General features: G+C 35.5%; 1 protein-coding gene across 3 annotated transcripts in view; it reads right to left on the bottom strand.

Moving 5' to 3' along the window:
* The window catches only part of rab27b (RAB27B, member RAS oncogene family), a 66,183-nt gene that overhangs the window by 6,969 nt on the left and 41,432 nt on the right, over window positions 1–17,782 (bottom strand). For all 3 annotated transcript variants that reach the window (XM_015362359.2, XM_015362345.2, XM_006626579.3), the window contains exons 2-5: window positions 10,009–10,180; window positions 4,654–4,739; window positions 3,178–3,281; window positions 67–190 (exon numbers count right to left, since the gene is read on the bottom strand). In XM_015362359.2, coding sequence (XP_015217845.1) covers window positions 67–190; window positions 3,178–3,281; window positions 4,654–4,739; window positions 10,009–10,161 — 467 coding nt within the window. In that variant the 5' untranslated portion in view covers window positions 10,162–10,180. The remainder of the gene's footprint in view (window positions 1–66; window positions 191–3,177; window positions 3,282–4,653; window positions 4,740–10,008; window positions 10,181–17,782) is intronic.

The following is a 17,782-nucleotide window of genomic DNA, read 5'->3' as shown; positions in this document are numbered from 1 at the left end:
TAACAAAATGTACAGACAGCTGATTTAATGTTGTGGTACATTTACTTTGCATTTAATCGTACTTACCCATATTTTTCAGCGAGCTCTTTTGCTTGCTTCTCCTGCACCTCTCTCTGATCAGATAAGTCAGATTTGTTACCAACTAATACTATATCTGGGTTTTCACAATATGCATTGGCCTGGAGCTGGCCTGAAAAAACAACAAATGAAATACACCATTAAAGTGTTCCTTTTAAGTGACTGATTCGATTGCAAAATGAATTGGTGCAGATTGTGCAATTCATGTGATTCTCAAATATAATATGTAGCCTACCACAAACAAAAAAGAAAAACCTGAACTATTTACAGTTTACAGTACAGTTCTTACTTGGAGACCAGTAAGTAGTGCAGCTGTTCAGATGACTTCAAGAAAAAGTGTGGTCAGGAGCTCAAAAGAGGCTTTTATTTTGGTTCATGGAGTTACAGTGTTTTGAGTTCCCTGCACTGTGAAAATAAAGGCACTGAGGTGTCTTGTTTTTAAGCTGTGTATTGGTACTCGTGTTAACCTGGATCCACGTATTTTAAATGATCCTGTTACGACACTACCATAGGTCTGGCATAATGTATTTAAAATGTTTTTAAAAAGCTATGTAAAGTCATGAATTTCATAATTACTCTCAATTACAAGATTGCATGGAAAAACCCTTCCAAAAAACATGGCATGGCAACACAAGGGGAACAATTACCATTACAAATAGGATCTCCTCTCCAAGAAAATCAGAAGAGTTAGAAATGAGAGGTAGCCAATCAGTAATCCATTGGCTATGTGAGGATTACCGAACACTGAGCTGACAGGAGCATGGTTGCACAGTGTTGTGCTGAATTTTGTTTTTGTTTGCTTGGTTGATTCAAATTTTCACAACAGCCAACCCAATATTTGAGTAGTGAGTGCTATTAAATAATGTTTCCATTCAATGTCTTAATGTATTTCCCCTTTTCAAGGCTGGTAGATGATGTTTTTGCATTCCTTCTTGATTGAAAATGATCAGGAAGTGTTATCTTGCATTGGCAGCTTCCTACCTCACTATTCTGAGACCGAAAATGAGGAAGTGATTTGGAGAATGGCGAATGGCTGCTGAAGGAGCAGGGTAAAACACAAGCATTTAAAGGTAAAATGTTTCCAAAAAATGTAATGTATTGTGATTAGGCCAATCTTAGACAACACATTCATCCGATAGCACGATTCACAGTTTCTTTTTAAAAATCACTTTTTGCTCTGTACGTGTAGAATATACATGTTAATAGGAAGGCTCATCAAAATGTAAAAATATACAAATAAATGGATACAAACTAGCCTGCAGGGAAAAACATCTGTAAAAGCCCACTTCCAGTGGTCAATAATCAAATGCCTATTTTGAGGGGTCCAAAACCTTCTAGCACCAAACATTTAGAAATATGCTACTTATAATACAATGGATTTGAAGTCATGATGGGACCAGGGTTTCAACATTAAACTGAAACCATAAAATCAAAAGAGTAAATGAAATGTCTATGTTAACATAACACAAACTAATCTCTCTGAATTAACAATAAAAAGTTTTACATATTTCCTCTACTTGTTTAAAACAAAAGGTTGCACATCCCACTAAACACCAGTGAGAGGGCATCAGTGGTTTGTAACACTTTCACAGAAGAGGTGAAGGCTTCTTTTTAAAGCATTCCTGAATATTATACAGATTTTAACACTGAGATGTCACTAAACATTTAATAACTGAGAAATTGATCTGTTGCATTTTCCTCTGTTAACCCTTTCCAGATTGTTTTCAGTGCCAGTCTTTTCAATGGGGAAAGTGTCTTGGTGCTAGCCATGTAAGATATGGAATTTCTTCATGTGTTTATGCAGGCCAATAGCTGAACAATTTTATATGTATCAAGCTGTGAGCTTCACACAAAGGAGACATACACTCTGTTAATTTTCTGATTACTAAGTGTTTTTGGATAGTACTGTGATGGTGCTGCAAAATGTATATATTATATATAAAACAGAATAGGAATACAATGTTTATTCCACATCAACATATGTTTAAAAATTTGCCAATAAACTCCAATTAAAAGTTCTACTACTTACAGTATATTATGGGAAGAAAACCCAGCATTAGGAAATTTCAACCTATAATTAGTGGCTAAACTTCACAGCATCAACTAACTACATTTCCAAAGGTCCAGATAAATCATGTGAGTGACTGCATCACTCAGTGGTGGCCAATACAAGGTCTGAGATCCACTGGTATATCGAATAAGAAATCTGAACAAAGTCTGACATATAGTATAAATGGTAGCTTTTATTTATACAGAAGTTGACTACATATAAAATGTGACTTGGAATTTAAGTATTTTTAAAAATGAAATCAATTGAATCATTATGAGGCGCAAGACAGGGAGTTGTGACGGATTCAAAGATGTCAAACTTGTACAGTAATTCACCATCAGTAAAAGGTGGGGGAAAAAGTAATACATAAATATAGAATTAAAAGAATTTCTCTTTATAGCACAACCATATTTTGGGGATTGGTAACACTGCATTCTTTTGTTTTGGCAAAATTCCATATTTCAATGTGCAGGAACGTAAAATGTGTTTATTTCACCAAAGGGCTGGAGTTTCAGATACTGTAGGTGAGCTGCTACTTTCTTAGATGTTACATATTTCAATATGTGTTTTCTAATGTCTCATTTTAAATATTTCATGCTGTTGAATAAGAAACAAACTCATTAAAATGTATTTTTGTACCATGGGATTTGCAGATTTTTCAAATGTTCCCCTTTCCTGCAATTGATTTCAAAGACAAAACTTCTAAATTCTTTAATGATCAGGGCTGAAGCTGGTAGGGTTGTAGTAATAGCTGCAGCCACTGAGGAAAATGTAATAATATTTTTTTATAGTTTAGTTGTTATTAAGAGATTTTCCTTGCTGACATGAGAAAAACATAATGACTTGAGACAAATTCAAATACAATGAAACAATACTTGTGCACCTTCAGAAAAGTCATCTTTTTATTACTTCTATTTTACTGTGTTGGACATTATGATTTCCAATACTTTGTCCACAACCCACCAGGGAATGCAAGCCTTTTGAAATTCATCAGTATGAATCAAAGTACTTGATGTAACTAGTACAACTGTAACACATGAAGAACTTACTCATCCAGTTCCTGACATTCAAGAAGCTCTGCTGGCTGGTGAGATCAAACATTAATAAAAACCCCATGGCATCTCTGAAAAAGGCTGTGGTGAGGCTCCTGAATCTGAAAAAACAGCAAAAGCAGTTGCTATTTTCACAGTCCCTGAGTCAGAACAGCCTTAAGTTTTCCAAAACCAGATCCCGGTTGCCTCAGTGAAGGTTTTAGAATTGGAAGATCATGTTTGGGAATAACTGACTCCTGTTATGAAAGGTTTACTTTTTGAACACTGAAAGAAGCATGGATTAGTTATAGACGCAGAACTTAATCAAAATATACAGAAGACAGAGATATATATAATCATGCAGAACATTTTATTTTTATGCTCATGGAATATTCACGTTTTGACTACCTGGTTGTCATCAGGCTTAAAGATCACTACAAGTCACCAAGTATAAACAAACCTTACCCATGGATTGAAGGCTGGATACTTTGTAAAGGGATGAGGGGCACAGAGGTTTCATTGGAAAAATTTGCAGACTGCATCACATACATACTTTATACTACTACTAAAACTATACTATATCTAAAAAGACTGATACCTTTACAGTTCTAGAAGTAGATATTTATGTTCTATATCACAGTAGGTTTGTATCTACAGCAATTAATAACTTCACAAAAAAACATCCATTTGTGATTTGTTTAGAAATCAGACTCTGTCCTAAATGCTGTCAGTCTCAAGATGGTAAAGCTGACAGGATTTGAAATGCTATGCTGTTGCTGCATTTTTACAAGAAAAAGTGTTACAGAGTGTCTCATAGTGTATAAATAGCACAAGTACTATTTTCAGATGGAAATCTGTGATTAAATTAAATATAGATTTGTAAAACTGAAGACAACAAAAAATCAAATATAGGTACAATGCATCTCCAGCTCTTGGGGCTCATTACAGGCAGAAGCTGAGGCATATTTATGGAACTGTAAGGAAAGATAAACGTGACTTGGAACAGTTGACATTGCTCTGTTTGTTTGTGAAAGGTAAAAGTTTCAACAAGATGATTTGATTTGTCATTGATAAACAGGTTTGTTTAGTGGGAGATTAAAGGGAAATTATGGGTTTATAACTCATAAGGCACCAGTGCCCCCTCACACTGCCACATTCTACCCATGTTTAACACTAACCATGTGCTCACCCAGGATTAGACAGGTCATCTTAGCACTTCTACAGTGCACTTTGAACAAGCAGGTTCAAAGGTCACAGAGGCAAGCATACAATGGACAGACACAAATGAACCAAAAATCTTGTCGTCTTTACAACCTGTTATTAACATGATGCAGATTAACATTGAAGTCGAGTTTGAGTTTAACCTTTCCTAAACAGCTGAATCTTGATCTATTTTACTATTTCTGCATCTCATGTCTGACAAGCATACTAAATTAACCCGTTAGACTGTCACTTGTATTTAATCAAAATACAAAGATCCATTGAGATGCATACCTTTCTTGTCCCGCTGTGTCCCAGAGCTGAAGGTGAACTTTAAAGGTTTTCCCAGTCGTGCCATTTGGTCCTGAAGTACTGTACACCTGTGAAAAGCCGACACCTGTATTAAAAAACTGGAAACAGTGCATGAGCAGCCTGATAGCTTAACAACAGTATAAAATCAATATTGGTGATATACTGGCAATATAATGACAACATTATCAGAATAAACCTGATCTGAGATTTCATAAATACCCAGTTGCGGTCTTTCTTACCATTCTTATTAAAGTCTCATAAGGAAGGAGTGAGGAAATTAAAATATTATTTCTATTATTTATTGGGTTACACTTATAACCAAAGTGACCAACGTCGTGGTCAAAACAGCACAGCGGCGCCTATTCTATCTCTGCAGGCTAAAGACGTTTGGCATGCCATCACATATCCAGGCCAGTTTCTACAGGTGCACTATTGAGAGTATCCTGATTGGCTGCATCACTGCCTCGTATGGGAGCTACTCCGCCCGGGATTGCAAAGTACTGCAGAGGGTGGTGAAGTCAGCGCAGCTCATTACTGGCTGTGAACTACAAAACATTCAGGATATCTTCTCAGCTAGATGTCTTAAGAAGGCCATGTCTATTCTCAAGAACCCAATTCATCCAAGTCAAACTGTTCTCTCTCCTACTGTCCAGAAAACGGTATCGAAGCACTCAGTTAAAGACCAACAGATAATACAGCTTCTACCTCCAGGCAATAAGACTGCTAAACAGCCATGCTGCAGTCACCTTCAGCAGCCACCCTAATGGTCTTTCGTAAATGGTCAGGTTACATACAGTTTTCCACTGTATATTGCACTATTTGGACATAATGTATTCCATGCACCCTGGATATGTAGTAGTTCTATATATATTGAGTTTTTTTAATTCAATTTTTATTGCACTATTATTATGCAACTTTATTCTGTAACTTTTAATTTTCCGATTTTTATTTTTATTTCCCCCTGGTGAGCTCGCAGAAAAGACACTTCATTGCCAGCAATTACTGCTGCAAGCTGTACTGTTGTGTATTTGATAAATAAACTAAATAAACTTTGATTGATTATATTTGTACCCATTTACACTCCTGGGCACCTTACTGAATAAAAAAGAAAAATACCTTGCCTGAGGGTACAACAGCAGTTTCCTCCTGGTATGTGAACAAATTACCGTCCAGTTACCAGAGCCAAGAGCTCGAAGCACTAGTCCACATACACACGACACTTTGTACCCTTCTTACTGTAATCTGAAGATAAGAATACTTCAGGAGTCCAGTATGAATACATGCATGAGGACCTTCATATGAATTATTTCGTAGTTACAATCTCGATTAAGGATCAAAACCTTTATGGCACCCCCTTTAATTTAGGTTGAAAATCATATTTTACCAACGGTGTATTCTTTTTAAGAATAAATCGAATGCAATGAGCAAACTTAGGTAAAGATTTTATCCAAAAAAACATTGAATACATTAAACCTGTAGGAATCTGTATGGCCCCTGGCTTCCTGTACTATAAGATGAAATACACTATATTAGCTTCTGAAAGAAGCCATGTGGAAAGCATACTAACACTATTTAACACTATACTGTGGTTCTGCATACTGTATTATGAGAAAACTATTAAACTGTACATTACGCTTTTGACAGTTGTCATACAGTATGTGAAATAAAAGCATTAAGTATAAAATGTAAAGGATCACTAATCTGTTCCTAAAACATTAAGAAAAGGTAGCTAAAACCTGTATTAACTTACAGTATTAACACACATCCTCACTAGGGGGTAAAGCACAGCAACAGCTATACAGACTGTTACTTTGCATTTCCATTTCAGGTATGGCAATGACCCAGTCACAATATTGACTGCATTCAACAGACCTAGAGAAATATAAACTCAGATCAAGGTTATACGTAGGCCAAGTTTAGCCTTATGCAAATTAATTTTGAGTGGGGAGATGTGTCACCACAGGAGCTGCAAATGAACAATTAAAGATTAATTCCACTATAAAAAGTAAAAAAAATGTTATGGTTGTGAAACCTTCTTTGACACATGCTGACATTTTGAAAAAGTTAACAAAATGAAGATGACTCCACTCTGGAAATGCTTTTATTTTTAAAAATATCTTGCTTTGGTGTAGAATTCACCCCTGCTCATACAGAGAAATCTATTCTTTGCGGGACAGCTGCATTCTCAGCTTGACATAATTGTCAGAGGAGCATTATTCAATAGCTTCAGGATTCTACGTATGGGTACTGTACTTACAGCAAAAATCTAAAAATCTATCTCTTAGCTATGATAACACATTTTACATAATGGTCTGTAACAGTTCACTTTTAATATTATTTTGTTTTTTTAATGTAATTGCCATTACTAAAAATACTTTAAATAAGCACAGAGCAGTAATACAGAACCTGCTTAAATTTAATAAGAAGAAGATGGAGAAGTTAGATGGTAAAAGATGTCAACTGATAACTTTAAACAATTGTGCCCTATGACAAACATGATCAGACTAGACCTCACTATCAATTCTCATAAGAAGCAGCATTCCACCACGATACGAGATAAAATTCATAAGGGTGGCTTGATGGCATCTGAGGAACGACTAAAGGTAATCTGATGTTGTAGAAAGAGTTCAACAGCAGGTCCTTCTAACAACTTGGCTTTTATTTATAATTACTTTTCATAATATTTGAGCTTTTTTTCCCCAATTAGAGGATATGTACTGCATAATAAAGTCAGAATAAATTCTGATATAATGTCCAGCTGTTAGGCCACAGAATGTGTAACTTTGGAAAGGATGTGAAGACTTTTAAATTATAAGCATTGTATGTAGGTGAGTAGATGTAATCCCAAAATTCTGTTATAAACTTCATCTATTGTCTACTGTCAATATACTAAAGAGTTAATGTTGATTTTACTTATGAAAGATGTGGACATACATTTTCACATGACACTTAGCACTTGAAGCATTTAAAGAAAACTTAAAAACCAATCTTAAAATACAAACAGAAAATGCTTAAGCAGAAAGGAGAAATTGCTAAACTGGATCTTGATCAACAGTGATCATTTACAACAAGTAGGAAATAAAGGATACACAATGGCAATGTGTATTTAAATCTCATTGCTTTTACAGCCATCGGTATTAATTCAAAATTTAAACCATTTACAAATCTGAGATTGTCACTGAAAAACTAAAGAGATAAGTCATCTTTTTTCTCATTTTCCATGTTAAATATCAACTCACTGTATTTGTGCACAAGAAATATGTTTACAGTATATCCTGTTGTAGAACATAAATCATGTAGTTACACCACACTTTGAAAATCTAAGAACTCACCTTTAAAACAATGACAACAAACATCATAATCTTGCTGATCCTAGAATCTTTTAGCCCATTTCAAATACTCCAGAGCTAGAAGATCTTCAGCATACCCACTTTATAAATTGGTGTACTGTGTGTATTTTTGGAAAGAGGGGAATTATCTGCAAATGCCATTTATAAATTTCATCTTAGAAGAATTCAATCAGAATTAAGGCTTTTTTGCTTTCAAGATAAAATACACCCGTTTGTTTAGAGACCAGTTTCACTGCCTTCTATGATTAAATTATGGTTGATAAATGTAACCACAGCAAGCTTATTAATCTATTTAAATGAAACAAAAAACAGAAATGAAAAATACAGCCAAAAAAAGGGACCTACAGTATTTGCAGTTTGGCAACTGCTGAACAGGCAAGGCATGCTTTATGGATCCAAGTAGAGGGACTTTTGTACAGTCAATGAGTGAGTCAATAAACAATGCAATCAATGCAAGGACAGCAGATATTTGTGATAAGAATGTATCAATTGTACAGTCTAATAAAGAAATATAAGGAGTGTGTAGTAATTTGCCTTGACTTATTTTAATCCTTACTTTCTAATATCTTGCCCATATTAAAGCTTTCTGTAGAAGCATTTCCTGCATTAGCATTTGTGACATACATCCTGCCTTTGCTTTGCTATTACTGAGTACAATTTAATAACGGAATGGCACAAAGTGCAAACACAAATGAAACAGGCATAAAACAAATTTACATAGGAATAATGCACTACCTTCTGAAAGCAGTTATATAAACTCTTAGTGAAAACCTAAAGACAAACTGGATTATTTATGTGAAAGACTTACTTTAGCTCAGCAATTTTAGAATTCAGATTAGATATGAGAAGCAATGTAGTTGAGGAATGCTTCTGCATGCATTTCATACTTAGTAGGAATATACTTAAGTCTTGTTTTGCTTTTTATTTTTCCTTCAGAAGAATGTGCTCTAATTGTCAATGCCCTCTCAGTTGCTTTTGGACTGAAATAAAAAGTAGGTCATTTAGACCACAAGAAAGGAGGGTTAGATTTAAAATCAAATATTGTAAAGATATATTCATTGGACATTGCCAAGAATGTAAACTATACAAAATTATGTTCCTGGAAATGCCAAAAATAGCTCACTATCAGCACCTTTCTCTTGATGTGGTATGAACATGTAATATTTTTTCAAAAGAGGAAGTGATTACAGTAAATCCTCAAATTAATAACCAGCAAAATCCTGGCCATAAAGATTACTTTGATTCAAGTGTATTATTACCTAAAAATGTTGAAATGAAAATATGCCCCAAACCCTTTCTTAAATTCACAATTTAGTACCAATATTTATTTTTGTATCTATCCATCCATTTTCTAACCTCTTTAGCGAGGTGAATTGTCCCAGAAGCCAATCAACCTACCAGTATGTCTTTGGATTGTGGGAGGAAACTGAAGCACCCAGAGGCAGCTCACACAAACACAGGGAGAATATATAAACTCCACACAGATAGCACCCTAGAAATTGAACCCAGTGCTGCAAGGCAGCTATGCTAATCACTGCACCACTATGCTTCTCATATCTGTATCTTTAAAATGTAAATTTCACATCACATCGTTTTGAGAATGTTCAAAGTGTTGTAGAGTGGGCTTTAAAATATTCAAGGAGTATCCTGATACTGAATCATGGAAACTGATTTCTATGTCTTTTAAGGATGGTTTTCAAATTTACATTAGCCCTTGGCCTTGCTTTAGTACAGTACATCACTACGGTCTGCATTTATACAGTAGGTGTCGGATTACTTGGCTCCCTTGGTTTTTCTGTGCTTCCGAGAGGTTTATGACCTGTGGAAAATGTTATGTAATTGTATACAGTTTACAAAAAGGAAGGGTAATATGGTTGAGGCGTAGTTTCTAATGAACAATCTCCTCGTTAATATAAAATGCAGAATTCAGGATAGCTTGGATATCTTTAAAACAATAAAAGGAAATAAGAAAAGGAGATATACCTACCACTCTCTTTTCCCTGAAGTCGATTCCCACTGTGGTAATGAACCTGGGGTTGAATTTATTGTCAGTGTATCTATATAGGAAGGTGGTCTTTCCAACTCCTGAGTCTCCCAGAGCTAGGAGCTTGATGAGATAATCATAGTCCCCATCAGTCATAGTGCTGACTGTGCTGAACCTGTGAGACAAACACACAAAACATAGGTCATAGGTGCTCCACAGAAAATCTAAAGTGTGTTCCTTTTTAAATATTTGTGTTCCTTTTACTTTGACATCACTCTAATCCTCAGTAGCATGCACCACTCTAAGGAACCCAAAGTGTGGGTATTTGCAGTCTGATGATAAACCCACAGTAAGATCAGGCAGCAAAACTCAATTCCATGGAAATCTAGTATTAAAACTTGCAATTGATAAATACTTCAGTATGATCAGCCCTTAACCCATGCTAAGCACCAGGTTACAGAAGCTGTTTTGTGCGATTCTGCCCGATTCCTATTGAACTGCTTGCTTAAGAACATAATGCCCAAACAAATAGCCCATTTGGTAGTTAGTAACTTATTCAAGGGTATCTTGTTAAATTACATGGCTTTGTAGTTAGATCCATACTCCCACAACTCTTTGAGCTAAAAATGGCCCCCTATCCTGTTTTAAATGCACTTCCATGTATAGTATTTTCCCCAGTTTCATGTTTCATCATTTATTCTTAAGTCCTGGACAAGCATGTTATGTCCACAGCATAAGTGTCACATTCTCATTGTACAGGAAAGCCCTGTTACACAAGGACGAGGACGAGGACATGCCTTGTCCTGCTGGAATATGTTCAGATCAGGATAAGCCTTCAAGCAGGGCAGCAAGTGAGGTCCTAAGACTTCATCTACTGTATGTAGCCCATGCAGTCAGTTTGACATTAATGCTACATATTTTGTCATGTCTAAACACACCTTCCTAGACCATCACTGTTGTATCAACTTATCAAATCGGTCTTTGCCCACAACAATTAGTATGCTGTCGTGTAAAAATGTGCCACATTCTTTGACGTCCAGTTGAGATAACTTAGACCAGCCAACAATTCACCAAAGGCACGGAGAAGATGTTATTCCATTGATAAGCAGGCCATTTCGGATCCTTTCTGAGTTTCTCTCTCTCTTTTAGCCATGCTTGATATTTAACAAACTACATCGCCTTATCGTCTATGCCCAATTATCTCTCTCACTAATTAGGTGATTTAGTGCTTGCTCACAAGTCAACTTTGCTCAAGTATGTAACATTCACGCAAAATCATCACAATTACAGGCAAGGAATCCTGCAAGGAATCACAGGAAAAAAACCTTTAATTACTGTGCAAAATCTGTTTATTTTTATTTCTATTTTTTCTATCCTTCTGCTTTTATGTCATTTTACTAACAACATCCGTGCATCGTGATACAGTAGATTTACTTTGAAACTCAGAATACATGCTACTGTTGTGCAGGCTGTTAAATCCCTTTTAGAAAATGTAATAATTAGATATAGTGACAGGTTTTAGACAATTGATTCTGAAAAAAAAAATCCTCTCAGTAAGAAAAATGCTGCATGACAGTAGATGACAGAAACAAATAATCACCTGCTACAACTGATACAATTGCTTTTAACAAAGGTGCACTTTGTTATTTCTAGTGGCAGATACATGTATTAAAAGGTAGAATGCACCAAATTTCCCTGCCAGTCACGAAACTGAGGGCTTATGAACAGTTACAAAAGTCTTCGGGGTCTTAAATAAGTGAACCTTAATAATAATAATAACCATTATTTATGCAGATGTGAACATTTAGGAATTTTTAATGGAGAAAAAAATCCTTGTAATCACAGTCTGAGCTGACCTATCAGTAAATAAGTCTTAAAATGGGTCCTTTTTTAAAATTTGTCACATCCTGCTTGCAGAGTTGCAGTTTGATTTTTTAAAACTTTAATGTTTTGGAATTTTGACTTCTGCTTCCTGGGATTTATGAAAAATAAATTGTCCTCACAAGTGTATTCGCTGATTGATCAAATCTTCCGTTTATCTTGATCTTTTCTGCCTCTGACAGAAACATTTCGCCTCTTCTTTCTTTGATGAAAAGAATCATACAACTATACACGTGTGTTCATTAACACACGTTAATGAAATTAATCTAATATTTGTATATCAAGGCACACCAATACGTACAACTCTTTGGTGTAAAGATAAAAGAAAACCGAATTAGATTTAGTTTTCAAATTTAATAGAAATGAAAGACTTTAAGTACATTATAATTTTGTAAAGCCAACCAGTCTTTTCCTATTAACTTGGACATCCATCAAAGCACTGAAAATATCGAGCCTCCAGCCTCATCTAGTGTAAATAAGCCATAATGTACAAAAGTCTATAGTTATAAAAGTCACATGAAAACATTGCAAACATGAAGAGCCCTGACCTAATCTTGCCTTTGAACAGGCCTAGGCTGAACCACCACTGCTGATATCTTACAAGGGAATCTACAGCAGCTTTGCCATGTCACCCGAGCTACAGTGCTGCAATTTAACCTCCCTGTCTTCCATATGTGTTGGATGAGCTCCTTGGCTTTTTCATCTTACGTGTTATAACAGAAATATATGAAGCAAAATTAAATTGCTTGTGCAGTATGTGAAGTATTATTTAGAACTGGGTTCTGCAAATAGTACCACGTCCTTCTGTTTCAAAAATAATCTCTCTGTGCATGACACATAGATCCCAGTCTTTACTTAAAATTACATTGTTGGTTATATATCAACGACTGACTTAACTGATCACACATTCACCCTAGAACTCACTTTATGATGAATATTTTAGCTAAATACAGCAGAGAGTGTTCTATAGAAAGTTTGTTTTATGCTAGGAAGTAGCTATGGTAATCTTATTCACAAAAACAATAATGAGGCCTACTGCCTTGCACACATGCCCACACTCTGTCATATGGAGGAAGCATCTTTTAAGCAAAATGATCATCGTCAGTTCTTCTGAATGTTGGTCTTTCCTCTAACTCCATCTAATGAGAAAGCATATGTTGGTGACTTTCCTCTCTAAAATTAAGCACCAAGCTTCATTTCAGAGAGGGGAGAGGCCCCCCGTTTCAGAGCATAATTGATAAGCGCTGAAATCATGTATTGTTACATTTTCATTTATTCTATAAATAATTCTAAAGTTATTATATTCATATATATTCTAAAGTAGAAGGATTGCTGTAACAAAATCAGCAGGCATTGTTTTATAACCCAACAAACACAGAACAACTGAACTTGAATACTGAATGTAATTGTATTAAGCATTAACTGGAGGATACTGGTTGGCTTGAAACGAAGAAATCGCTGGGATAGGAGAAGTACAACTTCAACCAATGAGGAACAAGGGAATGTCGGGATAACCTACTTTCTTGCAAGTTCAACATTTTAGCTAGTTATTTAGAAAAGTGTGTAGTTTCTGACCTGTTATCTGCTGTTTTTATATTAGCAGGTTGATAAGCCAGGAGAATCTCTGCAGTCCATAGGCTATTCACTTCTGCAATTGTATATTACACAACCACGATGTCTGAAATCAGGCTCCAAATGTTATGTTATATTAAAGCTGAGGAAGTAAACCTACTAATGACTGCAATTATTTGCATATATTCCTGTTTCTGTGCATGCATTATATAAATAGTTCTATTATGTTTGCAGAAGTTAAATTGCTAATGACTGCAATTGTTTGCACATATTCCTATTTCTGTACATGCATGATAAAAATACTTAAAAGCCCATAATGATTCCACCAGTAAAGGCATGTTTGCACATTCACTAATCCCAACAGTCCAGACACTGGTGGTTAAGATTCTGTTTGTGTCAGGCAGAGGGGAATATTTGGATGAACACTGCTGTGGCTAGTTTACAATGGCCAGCTTATTCTCAATTTATCACACCACAGTGTGCCCCTCTGGTTTGCCTGGTGGTCATGAGTTTGTAGCATAGTCGTAGAGAGGTGCATTTGTCTTCCGCTTCATTGCACTAGTTTTCTATGTTGGTGCTTTGAGCTAACAATATGAAGCCTGTCTAGTGCACGTTTTGGAGGTTGTGTGTATACTGTACCTCTTGTCATCTGTTCTAGTACAAGGATTGTGGCAGTAAGTCATCCTGATTAGGAATTACTTCAAACTAGTGGAACACAAAAACATTAGAAATGTATTTCATGAACTGCTTATTCATTATAGGAGCTTTTCAAAGGCTGTAATGGGAAGAGAATGAAACTAAGCAAGGCTGTTGAGCAGCATTAAAATTGTATGGGCTGGGAACAGGGCAATTATGTTTGGTGTGAAGGGATAAGATAAGACAAATGGAATAAGGAAGGCTGTACTTCTTCCTGCACAAGCTAAATAAAAATAGGGAGGATTCGCTACTAGTGAGACAACATCTGTTAAAAACAAAATCTACCATCTAGGATTATGTGAAATCCACTAATATAAATTAGATCTCTCTAGGATTTAACTGTTTTGTTGTCACATAGAATGTGTGTGTGTGTGTTTTTTTACAAGAACCTTGTGCACTGACCCTGCTCAACTGGAGGCATGCTTTGTCTAAGTTTCATAGCAATACATTTTATATTTAGAAACTGACACATGGATTAAATTCCTTTGGCACAGCATTGCCACCAGAAGGCAAAGTTCTTTCTCATGTAAAAATATCACATTTCTTAAAACTTCTAAGCGTCAAAATCAGCTACAGAAGAAATACAAAATAATTATCCCTCTACAGCAGGTATCCCACTGTACTAAAACACGTGCTCTGCAAAATAGTAAAAAACAGGAAATTATTTTCACAGTTTCACAGACAAAGTTACATAGCCAGTATTTGACAAGTGTGGGGTTAGAAAAATGAAAGACTGAAAGTAATTAAACTGCAGTGTTTGCCACTCGATCTGGATTCTACTGGAGCTGAGCAGTGGTATAAAACCAGAATTTGTCAAGAACCTCAATTCACATAAAAGGTGATATTGTGAGTATGTTACAATTTAGTTGTATGCAGATTTTAATTATAAGAAATCATAGACTGGCTTAACTACCTTTAATTACATGTATTTGAAGGTTTTGTGTTTGATCTTCTAGAATTAAGAAAATGATCTTTCAGCACACTACTACACCAATTCATAATGGCTAATCTTGTTTAATGTTTAGCTCTTAAAGAAGTTAACAGTGAACAGAAAATCGTCATCAAAATGCTCGCAGAATACTACAAAGGAGCTAAAAAGCTCGTAGATAGCTCAACAAATTGTTGCAACTGTACACTGGATTCTTATAATGCTGCCCAGACCTGCATGTCCAGGAGCTACAGGCATGTACCTGCAAGTTCCAAAGACTAGCTTCAGCCTCAGCATATTTCCTTTCTCCATCCACCCACCTGTTAGCAGACAGTGGCGTACTCTTGGTAAGGACTGTGGGAACCCAATTCCAACAGGGTTTAAGGAGAGACCTGGGTGGGGGGCTAGTCTTAATGCTGGTCATAAACACAAGCGCACATGGACAATTTAGGCTACACCAAGTAGTTTAGGCAGTGTGTCTTTAAAAGATGGATGGAAAGTGTGCAACTGGAAAATAATAAGTAGACAAGAGGAGAACATCAAAACTTCTCAAAGTAGGAAGCCAAGCCTGGAAATGAGCCCAGGATGGAAAAGATGGGAGACAGCAGTGTAACTGGCCCTGCTATCATGTCACATGTTCTCTAAGATGTATTATTTAGAGGAGAGATGTCCAGCACAGATAAACAACAAATAAAAGCTTCAAAGTTCATTTTTCTTAAACAATGAGATGTAATCTAAATCTGCTACAAGAATATAATTGTGATTTGGTGGAGAGGTAGAGGAAACTCCTGCATTAAATATGTAAGAAACCATAGTAAACCAGGACATTTGCAAAAATATAAATTCTAAGGTTCTCAAGATAATAATTATAGATGCAAGCACAACATGAAAAACAAGTGAAAAGATAAGTTTAACTTGTTTCATGTTTCAAGTTCAGGTTTCAGTGCACTATGTTGTCTGCTCCTAAAATCACAAAACACGATGACATCATGTTTTCAAAATCTACCATCTTCTACTGTGGTTCCAATTATTATATTCAATTATTGTAAAATCTAAGGGTTCTGATATAGTGGCCATTGTGTCAGCAAATAGACATGAGTGTCAGATTACAGTATAAAACTATACAGTACAATTTAGAATTGTTTTAAGCAATATATTATTGATTTCTATTACATTTTATTGTCGTTCCTGCTTCACTGAATTTATGAATAAATGTGGGCAGCAATTGATGACTTATACATAAAGCTATAAAATACCTAAAAGGAGAAAATAATGGAAATGCTTCAAATGTAATATTTTAAACCCTATAAAAATGCATTTTAAAATGAGTAAAGGAGTTTATGGAATATTTTCCACAAATGTATCAAACATTGAAAAAATGAGATGCTTTACAACACCACAAGGTACATGAAATTTAAGATCTGAGTTCATAACTGTATTCTTTTTTAAGCGACTGTGCTTTAAGTTCCATAATCATTTTACAAAGGTATCTTTTTTCCTCTCTCAATATAATATCAATTGCACAAGATCATTCCTGTCCTTAACCAATGGTGAAACCCTTGTTCATGATTGTATTGCAAACAAGAATAGACTACTACAATACTCTGTTTGATGGTGCACTGGGTCAGGTTCTTACAAATGTAGATGCGTACAACTATGCTTTCTGCATATTATCAAATTCTGGTTTTCACCAGCATATAACATCTCTGCCTCTTTCCAGTAGCTAGCAGTAAATGTAGTACAGATTACAAGATTCAACAGATGACATACAGGATTATGAATAGAATAGAAATCTATTAGAGGTGTTACAGTCTTGCAATGTTTACATCCACAGATTCTAATCTTCTATTTTACCCGAAGACTGAACTATTATACTGAGGTATATAGATTGGGTTTGCTGGGCTGTGGCTCTACAGCTGTGAAACTCCCATCCTTAAACCATAAGAGACTCCAACATGTGAAATGAGCTTAAATCCTGTTTAAAAACAGGATTTTTAAAAATTTGACTTTTAATATATAAATCCACTAATCTGAACACGGCATTTTATCTATTTCTTTTCAGCCATATTCAATGCACTGTGATGTATTAAATAAGATGGGAAGGTATGCAATTTTTTATGTTTTATGCCAATTACATTTTTTAGTTTTATGTTGGCTAAGATGTCATTTCTGCTATAAGTACAATCAGTGTCCTAGCTACAAGGTGTATTCAAGAAGGGCCTTTGATCAGAAAATGGCCTCTTTGTATGCATGTTTGCTTGTGACCCAAGTACTTCATGCAATTTACATAACTTTATTAAAGCAGCATTCTTTATACAGTAGAAAATAATGTTTTTCTCAAATGCTGCAGATTCAAAATAACCGTGACAGAAGATGTCGCCAGAACTACTAATGTGCCTGTTTTCAATATGAAGCAACTATCAAAGCCTGCCTACTCCCACGTTAGCAAAAAGTTCACACTGGCAAACAAAACCAATTCATAACCTCAACCATCTGGTTAGCAGTAGTACAATGGGTAGTAAAGAAGCAGAGCCTGCTCCAGTTTTTACTTCATTCTCAGGTTAGACTCAGAACACTCCAATTAGCTTCTTGAAATCACATGGAGGTGCCACTAACCTCCCAATTACTGTCAAAAAAGGAGAATATTTTTTAAACTCTAGATTTGTGTCTAGCAGGTCTGCGAAAATGCCTAATTTCCCT

This window comes from Lepisosteus oculatus, chromosome 3 (assembly GCF_040954835.1).
Source record: "Lepisosteus oculatus isolate fLepOcu1 chromosome 3, fLepOcu1.hap2, whole genome shotgun sequence".
Lineage (NCBI taxonomy): Eukaryota > Metazoa > Chordata > Actinopteri > Semionotiformes > Lepisosteidae > Lepisosteus > Lepisosteus oculatus.
This window is presented reverse-complemented; position numbering and strand designations above follow the sequence as displayed.